The 27,882-nt window shown below is 42.6% G+C and overlaps 1 protein-coding gene across 2 annotated transcripts in view; it reads right to left on the bottom strand.

The window, feature by feature from the left end:
* Positions 1–27,882, bottom strand: part of epas1b (endothelial PAS domain protein 1b) — a 59,902-nt gene that overhangs the window by 20,550 nt on the left and 11,470 nt on the right. The window contains exons 2-4 of one of the 2 annotated variants that reach the window (XM_014179994.3): positions 6,058–6,248; positions 958–1,106; positions 228–312 (exon numbers count right to left, since the gene is read on the bottom strand). In XM_014179994.3, coding sequence (XP_014035469.2) covers positions 228–312; positions 958–1,106; positions 6,058–6,248 — 425 coding nt within the window. The remainder of the gene's footprint in view (positions 1–227; positions 313–957; positions 1,107–6,057; positions 6,249–27,882) is intronic. The other variant, XM_014179995.3, reaches the window with a different exon arrangement.

Below are 27,882 nucleotides of genomic sequence, written 5' to 3'. Positions count from 1 at the left end.
CCATTGCGCTCCGCTCCTCTCTCCTTTCTTCCTCTCCTCTCGTATCAGTCCAAGTCCCTTGTCCCAGCACACATTCACCATGCAACATGCATACTTTTCCATCTCTCTGTTGGCGAGCTCTAGATTCCACTCTACACTATGTGGTCTCTGCATGTTTTGGTATGTGCACGTGTTAATTAAACGACAGTTACGACACACTCTTTCACATGAACAGAGAGAACACGTACCATTTTTTAGACTCAGGTTCTCGCGAATCTCGTCGTGGTCGCAGGGGTGGGTGAAGTCAAAGATGCTTTGTCCAGTCAACTCTACCTGTAGAGGCACACGTATGGTGTCACGTCAGCAAGGACACAGACAGTGACAACCATTTGTTACGTTGTCAAAGAGACTAGTAACACCTACATTCAGCATTCAGTCACAGTAAAGAGGTTATGAAGACTCTGGCTCTCTGAGAGCATTGGTTATAAGAGACATTAGCTGTAAGAAATATAGGTGAAAGTGACAGTGTGAGAAGTGGTAGAGGGCCTTCTGGCCTACATAGCTAGGTAGTGCCAAACAAGCCTCTGACAGGGCTGACATTTCACACGGCTATGAGAGACATCACCAGCGACAGCCCATCTCTGTGTGTCTGCCTTCCTGTCTGTCTGCCTTCCTGACTGTCTGTCTGTCTTTCTGCTTGTCTTTCTGTCTTTCTGTTTTTCTGCCTGCCTGCCTGTCTGTCTGTCTGTCTTTCTGCCTTCATGTCTGTCTTTCTGTCTGTCTTTCTGTCTTTCTGCCTGCCTGCCTGTCTTTCTGTCTGTCTTTCTGTCTTTCTGCCTGCCTGCCTGTCTTTCTGTCTGTCTTTCTGTCTTTCTGCCTGCCTGCCTGTCTGTCTCCAGGGAGAGAGTACTGGATGTATTGTACACAACAAACAACCTGATTATGTTGATGTTTCAATCATGTAATGTTTCTGCTCACCTGTGTTAAGCCCATGAACTTGTTGATGTTTTCTGAGAGGAAGATCATGTCGCCGTCTGATGTAACCACGGTGACAAACCCCTCCAGTGACTTCAAATACATACTGTCCGTCTGTCTGTCCTCCTCTGTCTCTGCACCGTTGGAGCAGCCTTTGGGAAAACACACATGTCAGATGTGCAACATTATATAACTGTGTGTGTGTTTGTGTGTGTACGTGTGTGTGTTCGGCACAAGTTTGTCTCATTGTGAATGGCGACAGCTAGTCTTACTGAGGTCCGACACATAACAAAGAATACATACAGACAAAATACTTTACACTGAACAAAAATATAAACGCAACATGTAAAGTGTTGGTCCCATGTTTAATGAGCTGAAATAAAAGATCACAGAAATGTTCCATACACACAAAAACCTTATTTCTCTCAAATGTTGTGCACATATTTGTTTACATCCCTGTTAGTGAGCATTTCTCCTTTGCCAAGATAATCCATCCACCTGACAGGTGTGGCATATTAAGAAGCTGATTAAACAGCTTGATCATTACACACACCTTGCGCTGGGGACAATAAAATGTGCAGTTGTGTCACACAACCCAATGCCAAAGATGTCTCAAGTTTTGAGGGAGCTTGCAATTGGCATGCTGACTGCAGGAATGTCCACCAGATCTGTTGCCAGATAATTGAATGTTAATTTCTCTACCATAAGCCACCTCCAACATCGTTTTAGAGAATTTGGCAATACGTCCAATTGGCCTTATAAACGCAGAGCATGTGTATGGCGTCATATGGGCGAGCGGCTTGCTGATGTCAACGTTGTGAACAGAGTGCCTAATGGTGGGGGTGGGGTTATGGTATGGGCAGGCATAAGCTACAGACAACGAACACAAATGCATTTAAATCGATGGCAATTTAAATGCACAGAAATACCTTGATGAGATTCTGAGTTCCATTGTGATGCCCATTTCTTTTAAGGTATCTGTGACAAACAGATGCTTATCTGTATTCCGAGTTATGTGAAACCCATAGATTAGGACCTAATGAATTTCTTTCAATTGACTGATTTCCTCATATGAACTGTAACTCAGTAAAATCTTTGAAATTGTTGCATGTTGCATTTATATTTTTGTTCAGTATATATACATTTAATAACATTGACATGTAGTATGTGTGTGTGTGTATATGTGTGTGTGTGTGTGTGTGTGTGTGTGTGTGTGTGTGTGTGTGTGTGTGTATGTTCATCAGTTACACATACATGTCAGTACATACACACAACAAATAGGTCACATGGGGGAGAGGCGTTGTGCTGTGAGGTGTTTCTTTATCTGTTTTTTTAAACCAGGTTTGCTGTTCACTTGCACTGAATGAGATGGAAGGGAGTTCCATGCAATCAAGGCTCTGCATAATACTGTATGTTTTCTTGAATTTGTTCTGGACCTGTGTGTGTGTGTGTGTGTGTGTGTGTGTGTGTGTGTGTGTGTGTGTGTGTGTGTGTGTGTGTGTGTGTGAAGCTTGTTTTCCTTCTTGAAGCCCTGGCCCATGTCCAAAACAAACCAGAACAACTTCATCCTGCATCTCTGAACACTCCCAAATCCCCTGACCTTCCCTTGGTCGCTTCCCTCACACACACACGCAGACACATAAACACACACACACACACACACACACACACACACACACACACACACACACACACACACACACACACACACACACACACACACACACACACACACACACACACACACACACACACACACACTTGAGAAATGCTGTTGCTTTAACAGTGTCCATCTTAAGGCACACACTAATGAGTTAGCCTTAACCTTGAGACAAACATTCCCAGCACACTGAAAGTCACTGTGTAACGTACAATACATACTGCACAGTATTTGTATGTTTTTTTTAAAGTTGACTGAGAACACATTCTCATTTACAGCAACGACCTGGGGAATAGTTACAGGGGAGAGGAGGGGGATGAATGAGCCAATAGGAAGCTCAGTATCCAAGATGTTGTAGCTAAATCTAATGAAACCTACACAACACCCAAAAATTCTCTGCAGTCTGCACCACGTTACTTGAAGCCAAGTGAGAAAATGTAGATAAAGTTAATCTGGCATGGGCTCAAAAGGGAGGCAGCAGAGCGACTACAGAGTCCCAGTGAACAAAATGTGGCTCCATGCTGGGGGTCGGAAGCCTGTGATTCCTCCAGTGTGCTTCCCTTAGATAAGAGCTGTTCTCAAGGCCTACGGGGGGCCAAGAAGGCCTGGGCCTGGATTTGGGATTTTGGCCCAGCCCAGAGAATGTAGCCCCAGGGGAGCAACGACTTTCTCATGGATCTTCGGCTGATGGGAGATTCAACTCTACAGGACCACCTTTTAGCCTGAACACTTGATTTTTGCATCCGTAGTTTTCTTCTCTACAATTTTGAGCAGAATGTTTGGGATTGTAATAACTCCCATTTGAGCTGAGACATGGTTAAATGAGGTAATAGGTACAGTATGTTAACATCAAACTACTACAGGACTACAAAAGCTTCAACAAAAGCATAGATTATAAAACAGGTCACAGGATGCCATGTCTTGCATCATTTCCTGTAGTGTCTGTACTGTATCCTACTGATCTGAACTCAGAGGACTTTCTTGTTAAACGTTACATTTTACCCCATCTCAGCAACACTACAGCTCAGTGCAAATGCAACAAATTCAAAATAGTTTAAAATGCGACCTGATGCTGTTCTGAGATGGAAATAAACATAGTTTGTATTCTGAGTAAGAATGATAAGTCTGGTAGTTTTAGAGGAAATGTTTAATGCACATCAAAATCAAGCTTGTAAGCAACCATAAGATTCATTGAAACATTATCCCTGTGAATAGCTGTAATTGACTCAATCAGTCAATCATTCATTCAGTGTCATAGTGGCTGAGGGGTCAGTGTATTAGTGTCCCAGAACCACATGGGCTGCACTTATACACTGAGTATACAAAACATGACATAGACTGACCAGGTGAATCCAGGTGAAAGCTATGATCCCTTAATGATGTCACTTGTTAAATCCACTTCAATCAGTGTAGATGAAGGGGTGGAGACAGGTTATAGGATTTTAAATGCCTTGAGACAATTGAGACATGGATTGTGTATGTGTGCCATTCAGAGGGTGAATGGGCAAAACAAAAGATTTGAGTGCCTTTGAATGGGGTATGATAGTAGGTGCCAAGTGCACCACTTTATGTCAAGAACTGCAACGCTGCTGGGTTTTTCACGCTCAACAGTTTCCCATGTGTATCAAGAATGGTCCACCACCCAAAGGACATCCAGCCAACTTGACATAAGTCAACATGGGCCAGTATCCCTGTGGAACACTTTGGACACCGTGCAGAGTCCATGCCCTGATGAGTTGAGGCTGTTCTGAGGGCAAAGGGGGGGGGGGGCAACTCAATAATAGGAAGGTGTTCTTAATGTTTTGTATACTCAGTATATACTGTCACAGAGGTGTTTCCGCTGCTGCGGCTGTGTGTGTGTGTGTGTGTGTGTGTGTGTGCGTGCACGAATGCATGGCTGTTATACAACTGTTCTGTTTTAGAGAGGCATAAAAAGGGCACTTCAACAATCTGTACGATTCTTTCTCCTTGGGAGTGACATGTGGTAGATGTGTGTGTGTGTGTGTGTGTGTGTGTGTGTGTGTGTGTGTGTGTGTGTGTGTGTGTGTGTGTGTGTGTGTGTGTGTGTGTGTGTGTGTGTGTGTGTGTGTGTGTGTGTGTGTGTGTGTGTGTGTGTGTGTGTTGCATAGCGCCAAGGCAGATCTGTGTTATGGCTGAGTTGAGAGAAGGAGCGCCAGTCTCACGGTGGCAGAGCCGGGCCTTCCTCTGAGTGCCTTCCAATCACATTCTTCATCCCACTCCAATCAGAAGCACAGCCGTGCAGATAAGACAATCGTCTGTACCATCTCCCCTCTACAGAGCAGCGATTCTGTCCCTCGCCTTCCCCTACTGTCCCTCACTGCCCAACTCCAGCCTATTCTGAACGTATACGTCCCATCTCCTTTGCTCAATATCCCTCACCTTCTCACTGAACCACCTCTAGGCAGAACACTGAAATAAGTTACATCTAAGCAAGCCTAAATGTCTTATATTGAGTGATAATTCACTTAAAATGCTTCTTTTTTTACCAGGCTAAATTAGCTAATGTCATTGCCAGATTAAGTTGCTTATTTTAACCTTTAAAAATGTCTTAATTCAAGTTGTTTATCTTATTTCAAGATATTTTACCTTAATTGTCTTATAAGATATTTAGGCTTACATAGATTTTACTTGTTGCAGTGAAGTTACACTGTTTGACCAGGGGAGATGGCAAAGAGAGGCAGGAGATGACCAGGGTGCCATGGAAAGGACCAGAAACTATTGTAAATAATTTAGATACATTTTGCATCTGGAGTTGCTTCAGTAGTGTTTTCATGCGATGAAGTCTGATGTTTCTTTATTCCAAAACACAGACATTGTGGAATGCCAGAACAATAAAGAGGTTCCTTTGTCTGTCTTCCGGAGATTCTAATTTTATAAAAGCACGGGAAGGAGGACAAGTGTAATGACCTCCCCCACCCTCCCTCCCAATGCACACGCATCCGCCCTGCATCCAAGAAACTTCCAGAGACATGCTTGCCAGATTCTTCTTACCTACATGTCTGTCCCCTCTCACCAAGGTTTTACATCATCTGTCTCAGTGCTGTTTCCTTTGTTTACTTCACTGTCACAATTATAGTAGAGGAGGAGGCAGATCAGTGATTCATAATCTTCATCCCATATATCAGTGACCTAATGGGACAACGATATCCTTATAGTAACCAAGTGCAGAAATAATTATCTTGCTATGACTAGATAACAATACACACACCAGGGATTATGGATTTGATAGTCTTGACAGACAGGTGACATAAGTATATCTTCATAAAACATATGTATTTAGTAATTAGTATAAGCTTTATCAGGAGAAGAGTAATGAAGGCATGTGTGTTTGTGTGTGTGTGTGTGTCTGACTACGTGTGTATGTGTGTCTTTATGCATGTGTGTGTGGTTGTGTGTGTATGCGTGCATGATATAGCGCTGACCTGGGCCGACGACCTTGCGGGTGCGCAGGAAGCTGATGGCCAGTCTCATGATGGAGGCTTTGTCCAAGTGGGAGCTGACACTGTGTGGGAGGGGCAGCTGATGGGCCAGCTCGTAAAACCCCTCTGTCTCCTTACTTCGACGACAGCGTGCCGCGTCACGAGACTTCTCCTTCCGCCGCTCCGAACTGCTCCTTGACAGGAAGAGAAGTCAGGTCAGGTGGGGAGGTCAAGGGTCAAATGATCTATAGGCTACAGGTAGAATGTTCCACTCAATTTCCATTTCAATTCCAGTCAATTCAGAAGGCAAACCAAATTCCAATTCCAAATGTTCCTCATTGAAAATCATTGAAGTGGATTTGAATTTCAGTGTACTTCCTGAATTGAATGTAATTTAAATTGAATTGACCCCAAACTCTAACCCAACTCTTAAATAATGTATTGTTTCTTTGTGTTCTTTCTCCAAGGACCAGCACCAATCCCCTGCATTGTATATGGTGAGAGGACACAAACTGGCAAACACGTATAGGATATACTCATTGTGCTCAGCAACAAAAGAGACCCAAATCTCAAGAGAGTCTGTGGCTCAACTTCTTTGAAAGATAAATAGAACCACGCAGAGAATGATTAAGCATGCAACTTTTCCATGTCTTAATATAGTCGTCTAGTCGTCTGTTGTCAAACCTGTCCTTCAGTTCTGTACACAATCTCTGGTGGTTCTCACCATAGAGGTCTAGATAGATACAGTGGGTATAGAAAGTCACCACCCCCTTTCAAAATGTTCACCTTTTGTTGCCTTACAGCCTAAAATGAAAACACATCAAATTGGACTTTTTTCGTCTTTATTTACACACAGTAACCCACAAAATCCAAGTGAGAATAACATTTTTAAAAAACAGTAAGTAAAAGTAAAACAGTAAAATAACCTATTTGGATAAGTGAGTTTGGGACTTGGTAACAATGGTAACAGACTGCAGATGCGATCATTGGGGATTTTGATACTTAACTGTTACTCACAATGCTGTGAGAGAGAGAGAGAGAGAGAGAGAGAGAGAGAGAGAGAGAGAGAGAGAGAGAGAGAGAGAGAGTAAAAACGCTTGCTAAAGATGTACCCAATCACTGAACCCACGTCCTGTGTCTCCGAAAGCAGGTCAGTACCCAAGCCTTGTCACCACAAGCTTCTTAGCTTCTCAAACACACACGTACACACACACACACACACACACTATTTTACTTATCGAGACAACAGATTATTAAAGCCATTGTGATAACCATAACCACACACAAAGGGCTCTGAATAAAAGATCTTCCAACATCCCAGCAAAGACATAACTCTCTTCACACACACTCACAGACAGGTGGGGTTGAAATATTTCTGAGAGGTTTTTGGGAAGCGGAGCAGAGAGCACAGACAGGTGGGGTTGAAATATTTCTGAGAGGTTTTTGGGAAGCGGAGCAGAGAGCACAGACAGGTTCTTTAGCAGTCAATCATATGATAGGATTAGTGTCTTACACCTAAATAGAGCTTAGACGGAGTCCCACTCTCAAAGCGGGGGGGGGGGGAGTCCTGTGGTAGACCCACACAAAGACATACAGATTTGCAAAAACTGAGAGACACAGACAAAACATTTTGTGTGCTATAGGCTTTGCCTAAATCAACAAATTCCAACACAAAACAGCTTAGGGATGGGGCTGGACAAATGAAACCACTCTCAAATTTATAGACGCGGCTATGGATGTAGCAAACACAAACATACACAGAGTTAATATATCCCCATTCCAGTGAGCACAACACAGGCCCAGTGCCAAGAAAATAATTACTGATATAATAGTACTGGAATGTACTTCCTCCATTTTTATAAATTGCTATAAACTCTTACCCCTGACCTCTGATCTCTTCTGAATTCACAATGAATCCAAAACTATGTCAGAACCCCATATTACAATAGCAGTGTGTATTAAAGCAAATCAAAAATAATATGGTGTTTCTGTGTCAAACAGTTTTGTTATATTTCAGCCTTCTGTGATGTATATAAAGTGTAATATTGGAATGTAAACTCAATGTAATACTCTATGTGTGTGAGGTGTATACTTTAGTTTCAAAGTAGATTTGTTTAAGACGACCAATATACACTCTGTGTGACCCTGATTTAGCCCACTGCAGTAAAAGGTTCTGTGTGACCCTGATTTAGCCCACTGCAGTAAAAGGTTCTGTGTGACCCTGATTCAGCCCACTGCAGTAAATGGTTCTGTGTGACCCTGATTTAGCCCACTGCAGTAAAAGGTTCTGTGTGACCCTGATTCAGCCCACTGCAGTAAAAGGTTCTGTGTGACCCTGATTTAGCCCACTGCAGTAAAAGGTTCTGTGTGACCCTGATTTAGCCCACTGCAGTAAAAGGTTCTGTGTGACCCTGATTTAGCCCACTGCAGTAAAAGGTTGTGTGTGACCCTGATTTAGCCCACTGCAGTAAAAGGTTCTGTGTGACCCTGATTTAGCCCACTGCAGTAAAAGGTTCTGTGTGACCCTGATTTAGCCCACTGCAGTAAAAGGTTGTGTGTGACCCTGATTTAGCCCACTGCAGTAAAAGGTTCTGTGTGACCCTGATTTAGCCCACTACAGTAAAAGGTTCTGTGTGACCCTGATTTAGCCCACTGCAGTAAAAGGTTCTGTGTGACCCTGATTTAGCCCACTGCAGTAAAAGGTTCTGTGTGACCCTGATTTATCCCTCTGCAGTAAAAGGTTCTGTGTGACCCTGATTTAGCCCACTGCAGTAAAAGGTTCTGTGTGACCCTAATTTAGCCCACAGCAGTAAAAGGTTCTGTGTGACCCTGATTTAGCCCACTGCAGTAAAAGGTTCTGTGTGACCCTAATTTAGCCCACAGCAGTAAAAGGTTCTGTGTGACCCTGATTTAGCCCTCTGCAGTAAAAGGTTAAACAAGAAAAAGGGGTTGAGTCTGACAAAAGGAAAAGCTACAATTACACTAAACCACAAAAGGGTGAGGTAAGATGGGGTGGTTATACAAGATAGGGTGAAAGAACGGCAGGTTGAAGAAAGTTTAAAAGACTTGCAAGTGATGTTAATAGTGTGTAATGAGTTTTGTTTCCTTGGTGTGTTGTCTGCCCAGGGATGCGGTTTGCTGGCGGTTTTACTGGGGCATGGCACGTGGCACAAGGAGGGTGAACTCTGTGTGCCCTGAGCCCTGGCACACCACAGCTACTGTAGTCACATGCCACACACAGTAAAACATGGTGTATGTTCAGGGGTTTGACTTTTTGTGACTTTTAAAAGCCACAAGATGAGAGTACGAATAAACTGCCAAGACAAACAATGAATAAAATAGCAAACTAGTTGAAAACTAAACAAAGCAACAGAATCCTTTACTTTGATATCAAATTTTCTTTGCTTCAAATCAGTTCACTCGGTGTATTATTTATTTGGTTTTCACTGAGAGATTTATTTGGGTCTTGGCAAAGGTTCCCAAAATATTATATCTGACGGGACAGGAACTTAGCTGGAACTCACTCGATAAGTGGCAAGACTGATCTGAGGTGGTCTTGGACTGAGAGTGGTGGCACCAATTTGTTGTTGTCCAGACCTAGATCTTGTTCTGTTTCCTCCCTCAGTTTTGGATAAACACCGGACTGTGGTGTTCTGAGGAGTTGGTGCTTGGGTCTGCGCCAGGGTAAGAAGCTCAGACGTTCAAGTCGTTCCCCACAATAGGGTCCCATATTTGCCAACATTAACAGAAACAACACCCCACCACCTCCTTCCTCCCTCTCTTGTCCTATTTGTACCAGAGAATAAATCGACATTAAGCTGGTTTCCACAGAGACCGCCTTGGACGTAACGGTGTCATAGAGGCCACGTTCTAAAAACGGGAGACATTTTCCTTTCCTGTGTTGTATCCCATCGGCCAAAGGAAGATGGCGGAGCAGACTTCCCTCAGGCTCTGGTGTGATTCTGCAATAGCATACTGTTATCTTGCTTCATCTTGCTACACACCATGTCCTACTATCTGTAATTTTAGCCCTCAAACAGACAAGGAATTGATTTATTGCAAAGTCGTCATTGTCTTATCTATGGTTGGGAGCAAGAGTGATCAGTTAGGAATCTTGCCATGGCCATGCACTCTGACCTCTTGTGGACAATAATACACAATCCGGGGCATTTAACTGGAGGCAATGGAGATGTGTAGTTCAGTGGAGGCTGCTGAGGTGAGGACGGTTCATAATAATGGTTGGAATGAAGCTAATGGAATGGTATCAAACACATAGAAACCGTGTGCTTGATACCATTCCACCCGCCTGTCTTCCCCAATTAAGGTGCCACCAACCTCCTGTGGTGTAGTGAAGAGCTACTGTGGGTCAATATCTTATCGAGATGTTTTTACACTGACCCTTGTCATGTTAAACTATCCCAGAGGTCTGACCTCATTAACCCTGGTCATGTGATTTAGCCAGTGTCCACTCCTCACTGTCTGGCTAGTATCTGCGTGTGTGTGTGTGTGTGTGTGTGCGCGTGCGCAGCTAGTGGTGCCACTGTTTGATAGTCTGCCCTATTGTACTGCTCAGTCCCAGTGGAAGATCCAGGATATGAAACAATGGAGTCCCAGCACTGTTCGGGCACTGAGCCTCCCAGTGTACTCAGCGACCCCTCTCACAGGAGACAGTAGCCAATACAGATCCATCCGCCGAAGAGTTCAAACAGTCTAAACATCAATCATCAGACGACCCTTTAATCCAACTACATACCCAACAGCCAACAGTCTGACCCCAAGTTGGTCAATACGTCAACCCAGCTCACAGTGAGCCCAGCTTCAACCCTGACATCCAGGGGTGAGCCAACTGGCCATTACTTACAATCCCCAAGAGTCTATCAGGTCTGCAACAGGCTTGTGTTTCATTCTAGCTGTCAAGTGGCATAATTAACTATTGTCAAAAGTGAGGCACAGCCGCTCTGAAGGCTTGTTTAATGGTTATTTGGTCAAAAAGAAAAAAGGGAGCATTTTGACAGAGTGATCATCAGGCTTCAACGATCTGGCCACATAGCCTAGAGGTTGTCTACTACTAAGCTGCCATGCTGCTAGAGGTGGTTGTTTTGGGTGAGAGAGAATGTGTGTGCTTGTGGACAAGAGAGAATGAGAAAGAACAGAGGGAACGAGAGAGAGAATTTTTGCACAAAGAGAAAAAAATGTGTACAGTATGCAGACTCAACAAGACAAGAGAGAAAGAGAGAACGACAGACTTTCAGCATTAACAGAAGAAGAAAACATGTGGATGAAGAGAGAGACTCAACAAGCCTGTTCAGGTTGAAACATGGAAACCGCTTACTGAGGTTTCCTCATTCTCTGTCTCCTGAAATCCATCTGTATATCAAAGTTATCTACAAAACACATCAGAAGCCCGGGGACTAGGCAGAGATTACAGGGCCTTAAAATGTATTTCTTTTGAGGTACCATGTCAACACAGACCCCTATCACTGAACCACACATCTCTCTAATCTCCTTGAGAAGTAATGGAAAAACATAATGTTTTTTTTTTACATTCAGGGTCAGAACAGGCCAGTGGTAATCATCTTAGATTTGCCAGCATGTAAACACAATTCAAGTGTAGCACTAAATGGGCATAGCGTAGCTCATATACAGTGCATTCGGGAAGTATTCGAACCCCATAATGACAAAGCGAAAACAGGTTATTATAAATGTTTGCTAATGTATTAAAAATCTTAAACAGAAATACCTTATTTACCTAAGTATTCAGACTCTTTGCTATGAGACTCAAAATTGAGCTCAAGTGCATCCTGTTTTCATTTACGATCCTTGAGATGTTTCTACAACTTGATTAGAGTCCACCTATGGTAAATTCAATTGATTGGACATGATTTGGAAAAGCACACCTGTCTATATAAGGTCCCACAGTTGACAGTGCATGTCAGAGCAAAAACCAAGCCATGAGGTCAAAGGAATTGTCCGTAGAGCTCCAAGACAGGATTGTGTCGAGCCACAGATCTGGGGAAGCATCATTGAAGGTCCTTAAGAACACAGTGGCCTCCATCATTCTTAAATTGAAGAAGTTTGGAACCACCAAGACTCTTCCTAAAGCTGACTACCGGGCGACACTGAGCAATCGGGGGAGAAGGGCCTGGTCAGGGAGGTGACCAAGAACCCAACGACCACTCTGATAGAGTTCCAGAGTTAGTCTGTGAAGATGAGAGAAGCTCCCAGAAGGACAACCATCTCTGCAGCACTCCACCAATCAGGCCTTTATGGTAGAGTGGCCAGACAGAAGCCACTCTTCAGTAAAAGGCACATGACAGCCCGCTTGGAGTTTGCCAAAAGGCACCCAAAGGACTCTCAGACCATGAAGAACAAGATTCTCTGGTCTGATGAAACCAAGATGGAACCGTTTGGCCTGAATGCCAATCATTACGTCTGGAGGAAACCTGGCACCATCCCTATGGTGAAGCATGGTGGTGGCAGCATCATGCTGTGGGGATGTTTTTCAGTGGCAGGGACTGCGAGACTAGTAAGGATTAAGGGAAAGATGAACGGAGCAAAGTACAGAGAGATCTTTGGTGAAAACCTGCTCCAGAGCACTCAGGACCGCAGACTGGGGCAAAGGTTCCCCTTCCAACAGGACAACGACCCTAAGCACACAGCCAAGACAACACAGAAGTGGCTTCAGGACAAGTCTCTGAATGTCCTTGAGTGGCCCAGCAACAGCCCGGACTTGAACCCGATCCAACATCTCTGGCGAGACCTGAAAATAGCTGTGTAGCGATGCTCCCCATCCAACCTGACATAGCTTGAGAGGATCTGCAGAGAAGAATGGGAGAAACTCCCCAAATACAGGTGTGGCAAGCTTGTAGCGTCATACCCAAGATGACTTGAGGCTGTAATTGCTGCCAAAGGTGCTTCAACAAAGTGCTGAGTAAAGCTAAACACTAGAACTAGCTACACACAGTATGTATTTGATTAGTGGAGGCTGTTGAGGGGTTAAGACGGCTTATAATAATGGCTGGAACAGAGCTAATCCCATTCCATTTATTCTGCTCCAGCCATTACCACGAGCCCGTTCTCCCCAATTAAGGTACCACCAACCTCCTGTGGTCACAATAGACACATAACACAGCAGTCAATCAATCTAGTTTTATGACCTTACACTAACTAACATCCAAGTAAAACATTGTGAAACAAATACACTGACAGATCCCACTTTGAATGCACATTTAAATGCAAACTCTCAATCCTTGCACATGGCACACACACACCAACAAACAAACGTCAGGCTTTTGACTCAGCAGTTCAGCTGCAGTCAGGTGTTCTCGCTGCGACCAACAACAGCGTCACAAAATACCTTGTGACATCTTGAAAGGTCGGCGAACCTCCCTAAAATAATCTGTGTGCCTCTGCTGCCATCCCAGTCCTGTACTGGCTGGAATCCTCCTGGATCGGACCCCTGTCCTTGACCAGGGCCACATACACGCAGGCGAACACACACACACACAAACTATCTCTTCCTAGGACTAAACTAGCACCACTTGTACACAAGCAATGTCATCATTCAATTCAAATGTGTTGATACGCTTGTCCATTTCAGAATGTTCAGTGCACAGACAGACACCATATTAAATGTCATGATCATTAAATGGATACAGTTTTCTTTGGGGGAAAAAGGGTTAGAGGGATTTAATCTTATTTTAACTGCTCTCAGTATCACTTGACGTTTCATGAGAAGCCTACCTTATCTTGCTTAATTAACAAGTTTCAAGTTTTAATGTCACATTTTTTAAAAATGTAATCAGGTAAGACAGTTAAAAACAAATTCTTAATTACAATGATGGCCTACCCCAGCCAAACCCTCCTCTTACCCAGATGACACTGGGCCAATTGCGTGTTATCCTATGAGACTCCTGATCGTGATACAGCCCAGGATTGAACCCAGGTCTGTAGTGACACCTCTAGCACTGCAATGCAGTGCCTTAGACCACTGCGCCACTCGGTCCCACATGCACAAGTACAGTGAAATGCCTTTCTTGCAAGCTCAAAACCCAACAACGCAATAATCAAAAACAATATATTACTAGAAGAAAAAAACCCACAAGAAATAAGAATAAGAAATATCAAATACTTTATTGTGTAAGTAAGCATACTATATACAGGAAATATTTAAAAAGTCAGTTCCAATACCACATTTAAGTGTGCAGGGATACAGGAGTGATAGAGGTAGATATGTTTAGGGGTAAGGTGACTAGGCAATAGGATAGAAGATAGAGTAGCAACAGCTTGTATGTGAGTGGGTGTGTGCATGTGTAGAGTCAGTATAAATGTATGTGCATATTATATGTGAGTGAGCAAATTATGGAGGGGGTGTTTGTGTGTGTGTGTTGGAGTGACAGTGTGTGTGAGTGTGTAGGGCCCTGTGAGTGTGCATAGAGAAAGTGCACAAACTGAAAGTTCAATAGAGATACAAGGTAAGCTCAGTTCATGTAGCTATTTTGTTAGCTATTTATAGGTTGTATTGCTTGGGGATAGAAGCTGTCAGACTTGATGCACCGGTAAATCTTGCCGTGCGGCAGCAGAGAAAATAGTCTATGGTTTGGGTGGTTGTGGTCTTTGACGATTTTCCGGGCCTTCTATTTCTTTTAACAGGCTTACAAAGACACATGACTGTTCAACAAGATTGTGAGAAGTCTGTCCAGGAAAACACGTATACATATACCGTATATTAATTTGACCATCCTGTTGTAGGAATTGTCCTGCACAGCAGGAAATGCAAACTTGTAGTTTATTCAAGGTTTAAAAAGTATTTTAAAGTTTGTAATCTTCCTTTAAAATGCAGACTGGATTTGCCCCCCCCCCCCAAAAAAAAATCCATCAAACCCTACAAAACATGTCCATGAATTATAATCCACATAATAACTCACATTTCCTGGTGTTGCAGGATTATTTTCCTGCTATAGCAAACTGGCACAAATTAAGATCCTACATCTGTAGGAAAACAGTGGGCTTTTAAGCTCTGCCAGATCATGATGTAACAGTACAATGACAGAGTAGCCTTTGATATTGTCTGTTTCATTTACACATATTCACCCCTAGTTTACGCATTTTACCTGATTTAGCACCTGGCTGAGAGATGCAGGGCCGCTACACTTTCTCCATTCCAACACATTCCTGTAATGTGAGTCAGAATGAATAGATATGCAGTTCAGAACTTGTGGCTCTCCATACAGCCCATCTGCTGTGTCTGTGTCGTAAACCTGCGCATTAATTATAGGAAGCTGGTAAAAACAGAACGATGGTGCATGTCCTGAGGCATGACCCTTCTATAGACTGTATAGACATGGGACCAAGATCTGTCCCTTTAGCTTTTCAATGTGAGACGAGGACAGGGGGTACTAAGCCAGTAGAGGAGAAAGCATTAGCGTCGTTCCACCTAAAAAAGCACAAGAAAAGGATTTCGACACACACTATCTCAGATTTTCTGAAATCCTTTCTGTAGTTAGAAACAGATAAGATTAGCATTCCTGGAACATTATATTGTTAAAATATAATTTGATCTCTAAGAAATTGAGCTAATTATTGCACCCAAATTGGCAATTTTAATATATAGAATAAATATAATATCCAATAAATATAGTACCTAACATCTGATTTGGACCAAACTTTTTTCTAACAATGAGAAACATGAGGAATCCAAAGAGATGGTCAAAAACCTCCCACGGACCCCCACCCCATGCCAATCCCATCAGATTTATTCTAAAATTGATCAGGAAAACAATTAATTTAATCAATCTACACACAATAGCCAATAGTGAAAAAGTGAAAACAGGTTTTTAGAAATGTTTGCAAATTTATTTTTAAAAAATTATAAAATATCTAATTTACATAAGTATTCAGACCCTTTGCTATGAGACTCTAAATTGAGCTCAGGTGCATCCTGTTTATATTGATCATCCTTGAGATGTTTCTACAACTTGATTGGAGTCCACCTGTGGTAAATTCAATGGATTGGACATGACTTGGAAAGGCACACACCTGTCTACAGTTGAAGTCGGAATTTTACATACACCTTAGCCAAGTACATTTAAACTCAGTTTTTCACAATTCCTGACATTTAATCCTAGTAAAAATGCCCTGTCTTAGGTCAGTTAGAATCACCATTTTATTTTAAGAATGTGAAATGTCAGAATAATAGTAGAGAGAAAAATTTCTTTCAGCTTTTATTTCTTTCATCACATTCCCAGTGGGTCAGAACTTTACATACACTCAACTAGTATTTGGTAGCATTTCCTTTAAAATGGTTTAACTTGGGTCAAACGTTTCAGGTAGCCTTCCACAAGATTCCCACAATAAATTGGGTGAATTTTGTCCCATTCCTCCTGACAGAGCTGGTGTAACTGAATCAGGTTTGTAGGCCTCCTTGCTCGCACATGCTTTTTCAGTTCTGTCCACAAAATTTCTATAGGATTGAGGTCAGGGCTTTGTAATGGCCACGCCAATACCTTGACTTTGTTGTACTTAAACCATTTTGCCACAACTTTGGAAGTATGCTTGGGGTCATTGCCCATTTGGAAGACCCATTAGCGACCAAGCTTTAACTTCCTGACTGATGTCTTGAGATGTTGCTTCAATATATCCACATAATTTCCCTTGCCATCTATTTTGTGAAGTGCACCAGTCCCTCCTGCAGAAAAGCACCCCAACAACATGATGCTGCCACCCCTGTGCTTCACGGTTGGGATGGTGTTCTTCGGCTTGCAAGCCTCCCCCTTTTTCTTCCAAACATGACGATGGTCATTATGGCCAAACAGTTCCATTTTTGTTTCATCAGACCAGAGGACATTTCTCCAAAAACTATGATCTTTGTCCCCATGTGCAGTTGCAAACCGTAGTCTGGCTTTTTTAATGTCGGTTTTGGAGAAGTGGCTTCTTCCTTGCTGAGCGGCCTTTCAGGTTATGTCGATATAGGACTCGTTTTACTGTGGATATAGATACTTTTGTACCTGTTTACTCCAGCATCGTCACAAGGTCCTTTGCTGTTGTTCTGGGATTGATTTGCACTTTTCGCACCAAAGTACGTTCATCTCTAGGAGACAGAACGCATCTCCTTCCTGAGCGGTATGATGGTTGTGTGGTCCCATGGTGTTTATACTTGCGTACTACTGTTTGTACAGATGAACGTGGTACCTTCAGGCGTTTGGAAATTGCTCCCAAGGATGAACCAGACTTCCAGAGGTCTACAATTTTCTTTCTGAGGTCTTGGCTGATTTCTTTTGATTTTCCCATGATGTCAAGCAAAGAGGCACTGAGTTTGAAGGTAGGCCTTGAAATACATCCACAGGTACACCTCCAATTGACTGAAATGATGTCAATTAGCCAATCAGATGCTTCTAAAGGCATAATTTTCAGGAATTTTCCAAGCTGTTTAAAGGCACAGTCAACTTAGTGTATGTAAACTTCTGTCCCACTGGAATTGTGATACAGTGAATTATAAGTGAGATAATCTGTCTGTAAACAATTGTTGGAAAAATTACTTGTGTCAAGCACAAAGTAGATGTCTTAACCGACTTGCCAAAACTATAGTTTGTTAACAAGAAATTTGTGGAGGGGTTGAAAAATGAATTTTAATGACTCCAAACGAAGTGTATGTAAACTTCTGACTTCAACTGTATGTAAGGTCCCAAAGGTGACAGTGCATGTTAGAACAAAAACCAAGCCAAGAGATCGAAGGAATTGTCCGTAGAGCTCCGAGAAAGGATTGTGTCGAGGCACAGATCTGGGGAAGGGTACCAAAAAACAATGTCTGCAGCATTGAAGGTTCCCAAGAACACAGTGGCCTCCATCATCCTTAAATGGAAGAAGTTTGGAACCACCAACACTCTTCCTAGAGCTGGACACCTGGTCAAACTGAGCAATCGGAGCAGAAGGGCCTTGGTCAGGGAGGTGACCAAGAACCCAATGGTCACTCTGATAGAGCTCCAGAGGTCCTTCCAGAAGGACAACCATCTCTGCAGCACTTCACCAATAAGGCCTTTATGGTAGAGTGGCCAGACGGAAGCCACTCTTCAGTAAAAGGCACATGACATCCTGCTTGGAGTTTGCCAAAAGGTACCTAAAGGACTCTCAGACCATGAAAAACAAGATTCTCTGGTCTGATGAAACCAAGATTGAACTGTTTGGCCTGAATGCCAAGCATCACATCTGGAGGAAACCTGGCACCATCTGTACGGGGATGTTTTTCAGCGGCAAGGACTGGGAGACTAGTCAGAATCGAGGGAAAGATGAACAGAGCAAAGTACAGAGAGATCCTTGATGAAAACCTGCTCCAGAGCACTCAGGACCTCAGACTGGGGCGAAGGTTCACCTTCCAACAGGACAACAAACCTAAGCACACGGCCAAGACAACGCAGGTGTGGCTTCGGGACAAGTCTCTGGTTGTCCTTGAGTGGCCCAGCCAGAACCCGGACTTGAACCCGATACAACATCTCTGGAGAGACCTGAAAATACCTGTGTATTGACGCTCCCCATCCAATCTGACAGAGCTTGAGAGGATCTGCAGAGAAGAATGTGAGAAACTCCCCAAATACAGGTGTGCCAAGCTTGTAGCATCATACCCAAGAAGACGCGAGGCTAAAATCACTGCCAAAGGTGCTTAAACAAAGTACTGAGTAAAGGGTCTGAATACTTATGTAAATTTCATATTTCAGCTGTTGTTTTTTAATATATTTGCAAACATTTAAAAAAAACGTTTTTTGCTTCGTTTGCTTTGTCATTATGTGGTATTGTGTGTAGATTGATGAGGGGGGGAAATAATTTAATACATTCTAGAATAAGGCTGTAACGCAAAAAAAAAAAAATGTAAATAAAGGGGTCTGAATACTTTTCGAATGCATTGAGTTGCATTGGATTTGTGCCACAAATTAAACAAAGTTAGCATTTCAAAAAGTGACCAGGTAAACAACACCAAAGCAAGCATGGGGTGCTCTCATAACTTATCCATAAACTGCTTACAGGGTAAGGAAACCAATATGTAAATTTGGTTGAACTATCCTTTTAACATTGAAGGGAAAAGCACCATCTAGGGGGCAGAATCTTTGGGGCAATTAATTAGCTTTTAACAAAATAATGCTGCAGGAATGCTAATCTTATTTATTTCTAACTACAGAAATGGTTTCAGAACAATCTGAGATGGTGGGTGTTATGGCTTGCTGAAATGACATGGAACGACCCAGCATGCATTCTGATAAATTCAGGGCCCCTTGGCAGAGAATGCATACCTGACATTCTCTACTGTTCTCTTCATCACCTGACATTAACGCTGATGGTACTTAAACTCCTAGCTGTGGCAAGTCACAAGGCCCCTTGGGCCCAGGCACATTGTTAAGGAGGATTAAGAAAGGCAGAACAAGTGTGACATTTTGAGATGTAGCTATGATTGAAGAGCTATGAAGAGCAGAGTGTTGAACTTTGTAAGAGTTTAATGTGATACAAGAGTGTGATATAGTATGTAGAATCTTAATTTGAGCCAGTTTGCTACAGCAGAAAAATAATCCTGCAGCAAGAGGAAATGTTCATTATTATGTGGAATATAATTAATGGACATTTTTGTATGGGTTGATGCATTTTCGTGAGGGAAAATCAAGTCTGAAATTTCAAAATGGAAATTATAAACTTCAGAATCCCTTTTTGAACCTCAAATACACTACATGTTTTACATTTCCTGCATTGCAGGAACATTCTTCTGCAAAAGGGAGATCAAATTAAGATCCTACACATATAAGCATGTTGAACTCAGTGCACTGTTGCTCCAGAGTCATGAGATTTCCTAGTACCAGAGTAATCCTCATCCAGTAGGGGTGTTACCTAATGAGGACCAGTCTGGTTCACACATTCTGTTGGTAAACGTCTAGGCAACAAATACACTTGGGAGTAGCAATATCCATTTTCCCTCATTTTCTTTGCGAATTCTTTCTTTTCCATCAACCTTTTTTGAGTTATGGACAATTCCACTGTAAGGGAATTGCGCTGAGACTCTGATTTTTCACTTTAAAATGTATGCCAAACAAAAACCATAGCTTTCAAAGTTTAACAAACCAGACAACTATGTGCACAAGGATTTATTTTACAAATTTACACAGAACATTTGACAAAAACACACTTAAGGATGCAAAGTTTGGTAACAGAATTTTGGTCAACTATCCCTGAGTTTTTAACTGTACTACACAGAAAATCATAATTATGGATATGAATGTCATTCTCTTTATGGTAATGTATCCTAAATACATACAAAAAGTTAGACATTTGCAATATCCACCTTTGCATATTTGAGTATTATTCTTCTCACTAGCTATTATTTTAACCCCCAAACAAGACCAAATTTGGTTGGTCCGACTGGACCAAATCTGAACCTATTGTAGACGTCTATGTTTCACAAATTTGGATATCAAAGTACAGCACAGTAGAGCTCAGTCGAGTACAATACAGTACAGTACAGTAGAGCTCAGTACAGTACAGTAGAGTTCAGTACAGTACAGTATATTTCTGTACAGTACTGTAGAGTAGAGTATAGTTCAGTACAGTACAGTACAATGCAGTACATTATAGTGTATTCAACTCAGCTGTGCTCTGTATTGAACTCTACTCTATGTTACTCTAGAGCACAGTACTCTACTGTGCTCTACTGTACTGTGCTGTGCTCTCCAAACTTGTGAAACATAGACGTCTATGATTGGTTCAGATTTGGTCTGGTCCGGACTGGACCAAATCTGAACCAATCATGGACTTCTATGTTTGGGCCAAATCAAGGCCGGTCCAGACGTGACCAAAATTCAACATCTGTGGAAGTTGAAATAAATTAAAATATAAAAAACACATTTCAACTACTTTTCAACATCCATGGATGTCCTCTGTCGGTCAGTCCTCAGTGGGTGAGGATGCTGGTAACAGTTAATGTAAAGAGAAGGGGGCTCATGTGTTGGTGTCAGAAAGAGCAGGGAGAGGTGACAATAACTAGAAATAGAGAGAGAGAGAAAGAGGTTTCGCACTTGCTTTGACCACCAGATGACAGAAAGAGAAAGATAACAGTTATGATCTGAGTGAAAGGGAGGACTATAGCAGGTGACCCAACTGTGGTTTGTGACTACTATGATTTCCCATTGTAGTCAATTCAATTGCATTCATTAGTTACAGATTTCTGGGAAATTCTGTTACCAATTTGGTAACAGAATTTTGACTTTTAATCACTTTATAATTTGTAAACCAAATAGATATCAATAATATCACTATAACTAATTGGTAGTTCTACCTTTACTTGTTACTTCTGTGATCTTTCCTTATCTTCCCTCCTCATTAGAGACATAAACTAGAAAATATCTTAAAGATCTCAAAGGGACAGGATTCTTAAACTTACACAAGGCAAATCATTTCTCCAAAACTAAATATAAGTGTTGATATTAGTTGGCAGGGAACTTTACGCCTACATTATTCTGTTAAAACCCCTTTTGCATCTGTTTGACCAGAAATCAAAACCTTTGCCTATTCCAATACTTAGGTTAGAAAATTGTTGAATAATTTATATAATGTATGCCTTAATTTATCAAAAATATAGACAGCTTGCACTTGACACCAGATTTGACATGCTCCTATGAACTTCACATGTTGGAAATGTCGGTATGCTTTTTAATATTATGTATATCTCAGAGGATGTCCTTCTTGGTACCCCCAAGTTCAATACACACCCAAGTGAGGTGTGTAGGGTCACAGTCAAGGTCGAACACATGTGGGTAGTAAATACTTTAGGTTTTTCTTAGAAAGTCCACATAGTCACACAGCAAATTGGTCAGTGTTGATTTTTCAGTGTAACATTTCTAGTGTTGATTCAGGTGTTAAAGTAACTCTATAAGTGTTACATTAACACTCCTGGTGTAAAATAACCCCCGTGTTGGTGTTAATAATCAGAGTTAAACCGAAACCACGCCCATCATTATCATATTTCCCAGCATACTCTATTGCAGATGGATTTTTTGGTATTGTTTGTTTCAATGTGTATGTTTTTGTATGTACATTGAATAATATGACACATCACAAATATTAACCTGTTAGGGCTAGGGGGCCGTATTGACACGGCCGGATAAAAAACGTACCCGATTTAATCTGGTTACTACTCCTGCCCAGTAACTAGAATATGCATATAATTATTGGCTTTGGATAGAAAACACCCTAAAGTTTCTAAAACTGTTTGAATGGTGTCTGTGAGTATAACAGAACTCATATGGCAGGCAAAAACCTGAGAAGATTCCTTACAGGAAGTGCCCTCTCTGACAAGTTCTTGTTCTTCTTGGCTCTGTTTATTGAAAACTGAGGATCTTTGCTGTAACGTGACACTTCCTACGGCTCCCATAGGATCTCAGAACCCGGGAAAAAGCTGAATGATATCGAGGCAGCCCCTGGCTGAAAAACATTAGCGCGTGTGGATAGTGGCCGGTCAGAGGACTATGAGACTCAGGCTCGTGCACGAGGGGATCCCATGCTTTTATTTTCTCTCTCTTTGAACGTAAACACGCTTTCCCGGTCGGAATACTATCGCTTTTTTACGAGAAAAATGGCATAAAAATTTATTTTAAACAGCGGTTGACATGCTTCGAAGTACGGTAATGGAATATTTAGACATTTTTTGTCACGAAATGCGTCGTGCGCGTGACCCTTATTTACACTTCGGATAGTGTCTTGAACGCACGAACAAAACGCCGCTATTTGGATATAACTATGGATTATTTTGAACCAAACCAACATTTGTTATTGAAGTAGAAGTCCTGGGAGTGCATTCTGACGAAGAACAGCAAAGGTAATAACATTTTTCTTATAGTAAATCTGACTTTGGTGAGTGCTAAACTTGCTGGGTGTCTAAATAGCTAGCCCTGTGATGCAGGGCTATCTACTCAGAATATTGCAAAATGTGCTTTCACCGAAAAGCTATTTTAAAATCGGACATAGCGAGTGCATAGAGGAGTTCTGTATCTATAATTCTTAAAATAATTGTTATGTTTTTTGTGAACGTTTATCGTGAGTAATTTAGTAAATTCACCGGAAGTTTGCGGGGGGTATGCTAGTTCTGAACGTCACATGCTAATGTAAAAAGCTGGTTTTTGATATAAATATGAACTTGATTGAACAAAACATGCATGTATTGTATAACATAATGTCCTAAGATTGTCATCTGATGAAGATCATCAAAGGTTAGTGATGCATTTAGCTGTGGTTTGGGTTTATGTGACATTATATGCTAGCTTGAAAAATGGGTGTCTGATTATTTCTGGCTGGGTACTCTGCTGACATAATCTAATGTTTTGCTTTCATTGTAAAGCCTTTTTGAAATCAGACAGTGTGGTTGGATTAATGAGAGTCTTGTCTTTAAAATGGTGTAAAATAGTAATATGTTTGAGAAATTGAAGTAATAGCATTTCTAAGGTATTTGAATAACGCGCCACGGGATTCCACTGGCTGTTACGTAGGTGGGACGAAATCGTCCCACTGGCCCTAGAGAAGTTAATGACTTACATTTGCCTAAACTAAACCAATCTGTTACTTGGACTTATAGCACTCGTTACTGAAATGGTTGTTGCAGTTTAGATATGTTAGGTAGTCTCATATCTTAGTCTTCCCAACCCAGCAATTATTCTGAATGCAGGTTGCTGGTGAATAAAAATTACAAATGTTGGATATCCCCATTCCGGCTGGATTCTAATAGGAATTACACATCCCTTTGCAAGCCGGCATAATGTGACTTGCAGGCCTGATTTTGCCTGTAAACCATGAGTTTCAGGCCACTGTATTATGGTAGAACTAGGCCCTCAAAATAACGCCTTCTGAAATGTGTTATATTGTGCTAAAGAATTCAATTTGAATGACAACATACTCACTTAGGATCTCACTTGGTGACGGCCAGAGGACAAAAAATGTATGAATGCAACAACCATGTCTCTTTCATTAACAAATACAGTCATGGGTGGTAACTCTATAATTATTTCAAAAGGCAAGGCACTCTTAGAAATATGCAAATAAGGCTAAACACTAAACAGTGAGTTAATTTAACACTGAAAAGTGTGACCCGTATAGACACTGGAGAATTTGCTCTGCAGAAAAACCTCAGGGGCCTTGCTTTACCTCCTATTTAAACCAAAACCTATATCAGAAAAAGCCCCCATTGCCACTGTGAGTGAAAGCTTAGTTAAAATAATGAGGCTGCCACACCTCCACTTTTTCCTGTTTTTGATTAACATGTCAGTCAAAGACATTGCTTCAACATACCTAACCTAGCACTCCAACCTACCTTTTTTCTGTTGTGTCATTCATCCCCACGTCTCCTCTTCTGTCAGAGGGTTAATGTCATAACAAACAGAGTAATGCTTAGGAAACACAAAACATATACATACATACACTCCCTTCCAGAAGTGTCCTGAAGGACCTACAAGGTCTGGGCAGTTTGTGAAGTAGGACAGGGGTGGTAGAGAACCAGGTGGCTAGATACAAGCCACTACAGGGACATTACATGGACGTTATAGGGACGCTACAGAGAAGTTACAGGAGCGCTACCGGGACGCTACAGGGACGCTACAGGGACGCTACAGAGAAGTTACAGGAGCGCTACCGGGACGCTACAGGGACGCTACAGAGAAGTTACAGGAGCGCTACCGGGACGCTACCGGGACGCTACAGAGAAGTTACAGGAGCGCTACCGGGACGCTACCGGGACGCTACAGAGAAGTTACAGGAGCGCTTCCGGGACGCTACAGGGACGCTACAGGGAAGTTACAGGAGTGCTACCGGGACGCTACCGGGACGCTACCGGGATGCTAAAAGGGACGTTGTAGGTTTTTTTACACGTCTTAGGCCCTTATGACACACTATTGTATTGAGCTGATGGTACTCATATAGGATAGCCAGCTCCTTGGCCCAGACTGCAAGCCTTAAAAAGCCTGTGTCTGCCCATGTAGTTGTGGCTTGGAAGTTACTATTAGAATGTGCCAAAACAAGCAGCGTGGCTTGGTACGGTCGTGTTTCGGAGGATGCATGCAGTAACGCTACATGGACGTTACAGGGACGCCTAAGGGACGCGCGCGGGACATTACAGGGGCGCCTAAGGGATGCTACAGGGACGTTACAGGGACGATACAGGGACGCTACAGGGACGCTACAGGGACGTTACAGGGACGATACAGGGACGCTACAGGGACGCTACAGGGACGCTACAGGGACGCTACCGGGATGCTACCGGGACGCTACCGGGACGCTACCGGGACGCTACAGGGACGCTACCGGGACGTTACCGGGACGCTACAGGGACGCTACCGGAACACTACCGGGACGTTACAGGGACGATACAGGGATGCTACATGGACGCTACAGGGACGCTACAGGGACATTACAAGGATGCTAGTGCCGGACTCACCATTAGGCAACTCAGGCAATTGCCTGGGGTCTCACATCATCAGAGGCCTCGTGAACTTGGCGTAATGTTGTTTAATAACACATCATTTCTGTTATCTTGCCTTCATCCTTTACTTGAGGTCCTCCTCCGCTCATGAGTAACCTCCGATGTGCGCTATTTAGCAGCGGTTTCTGTTTTCTTCCTATGAATTTGGCTATAGCTTTTGAGCAGTTGGGGCTATTAGCTAGTATCATTACATAACAGAAACTAAAAAAAAAGAATATCTCAACATTTCTTTCCCAACAATTTAAATCAACACCTACATACAAAAAAAAACATATCCATGGCCACGGTGAGTGACAGCCTACATGTGAATGTAGGCTGTCACCTTTGATGAGGGACCAAAACAAAGTATTGCTCTCTTCAGGAATCATTGTCACTCTCTCTCTCTTCTCCAGCCCTCCCTCTCCGTCTCCCCCGCTTACATAAGTAGCAAATAATTTATCATTAAACATCTATGCACTAGCTACATTCCTCTCGCCTGTACAGGTTTTGTTTCATATTTGGTATTTTCATGCACTATTTGTTATGCCTGGAGTACAACAGAAACACCATTAGAGTTAGTAAGAGCTAAGGGGCCAGATTTTTATTTTAAGCACCAAAAGAAGGTTACTCACATGGCTTCCATTTTCGCCATCTGTATTCAATAAAAAATACATGCAATGTAATGTCGATAAAGGTGGTTTCAGGTCACATAATTGGAACAGACCATACGCCTCCCTCCCAAATACACACACACACACACCACACACACACACACACACACACACACACACACACACACACACACACACACACAAACACACACACACACACACACACACACACACCTTCCTTCCTTCCTTGCTTGCTTACAGTCAGTCTTCCTGTGGTAGTGGCGTCTTGCTAAACACAAACAGCAAACAATACGGCCCGGGCTAATCTCTGATCCTCTGGAACATAGTGTTCCTGCACACAGTCTAACAAACAGCGCCCGCCAGCTAGCCACCAGCCGCCAGCCCAACCAAGTGCAGCGCAGCCCAACGAGCTGCTCTCAATCAGGGGAAGGGAGATAAGAGGAGATGGCTGATCCATCTGATACACTCACTGAAAGGCATGATGGGATCACGCCCAGTCTGTTCTGACGATGGCTGCCCCCTGCTCCCCCTTCCCACGCCATAACGGCCACCCACATCTTCATGTTCATAACTTAATGTGCCACACCACACATCTGTCCATCATTCTCCCCTCGTGCCACTTCAACATCTTAATGAGATTGTCAACAAATATTTGACATCTTAACAGGCAAGACCACCTGCATAGCGGCCACAGGCACATTTTTCTGGAGGATAAACATTCTTCTGTGATTTGCTGACTGTGATGGGCTAATATTCAAAAACACAGGTGGCGGACCACAGTTGCCCAGTGCCGCTCTGCCACTGCATACAAACTAGGCAACCGCTGCCTTGGCAGAATAATGATTTAAGTGAGAGTGAGGGAAGGAGGGAGGGAGGGAGTGGCTAGAGTTGTTTCATCGCCTTTCATCTTTCTCCACTGTTTTATCAGATAACAACTGAAAATGCTGTGATTTAAGTATAATCTCAAGATTAGGATTTAGTAAAAAGATTAGGATTTAGTAAGAAGGAAATGCACCTCTGATCCATGCTTTTACTGTCACGGTGTCTCCCTGCCTACCTCCAATGCAAAATTACTCAATTCAAATGACGTTGGTTGATGAACTACTATACCACACCCATTAGAACTTTGCAGTTGAGTTGCTGTCCAGCATGTGGACAGTGGATTAACATTTTAAAAACAATGTTTTGGCACATTCTTCATTTTATGTGTTTGTATTTTTTGTGCTTTTACCTCTTTTACCTCTCCCTAATTTCGTGATATCCAATTGGTAATTAGTCTTGTCCCATCGCTGCAACTCCCCTACGAACTCGGGAGAGTTCGAAGGTCGAGCGCCATGCATCCCCGAAACAAGACCCTGCCAAGCCGCACTGCTTGTTTTGGCACATTCTAATAGTAACTTCCAAGCTACAACTACATGGGCAGACACAGGCTTTTTAAGGCTTGCAGTCTGGGCCAAGGAGCTGGCTATCCTATATGAGTACCATCAGCTCAATACAATAGTGTGTCATAAGGGCCCAAGACGTGTATAAAAACCTTATGAATCATAGCCTCAAAGACATAGGGGCTTGGTGGATAACGTTCTATACAGACATACTAATATCTCCAATAAAAAGGGGGTATTGACGGGAATGGGCCTGGGACTGAGGGCTGGACTGGGTTGAATGGAGAGAGAGAGGGGGGGAGGAGACAGAGATATGGAGAATACCAAGAATTCAGCCCCT

The sequence above is a fragment of the Salmo salar genome, chromosome 28, assembly GCF_965601325.2.
Source record: "Salmo salar chromosome 28, fSalSal1, whole genome shotgun sequence".
NCBI classification, from domain to species: Eukaryota; Metazoa; Chordata; class Actinopteri; order Salmoniformes; family Salmonidae; genus Salmo; species Salmo salar.
Note: the sequence above shows the minus strand (reverse complement) of the source record. Positions and strands in the feature narration are given on the sequence as shown.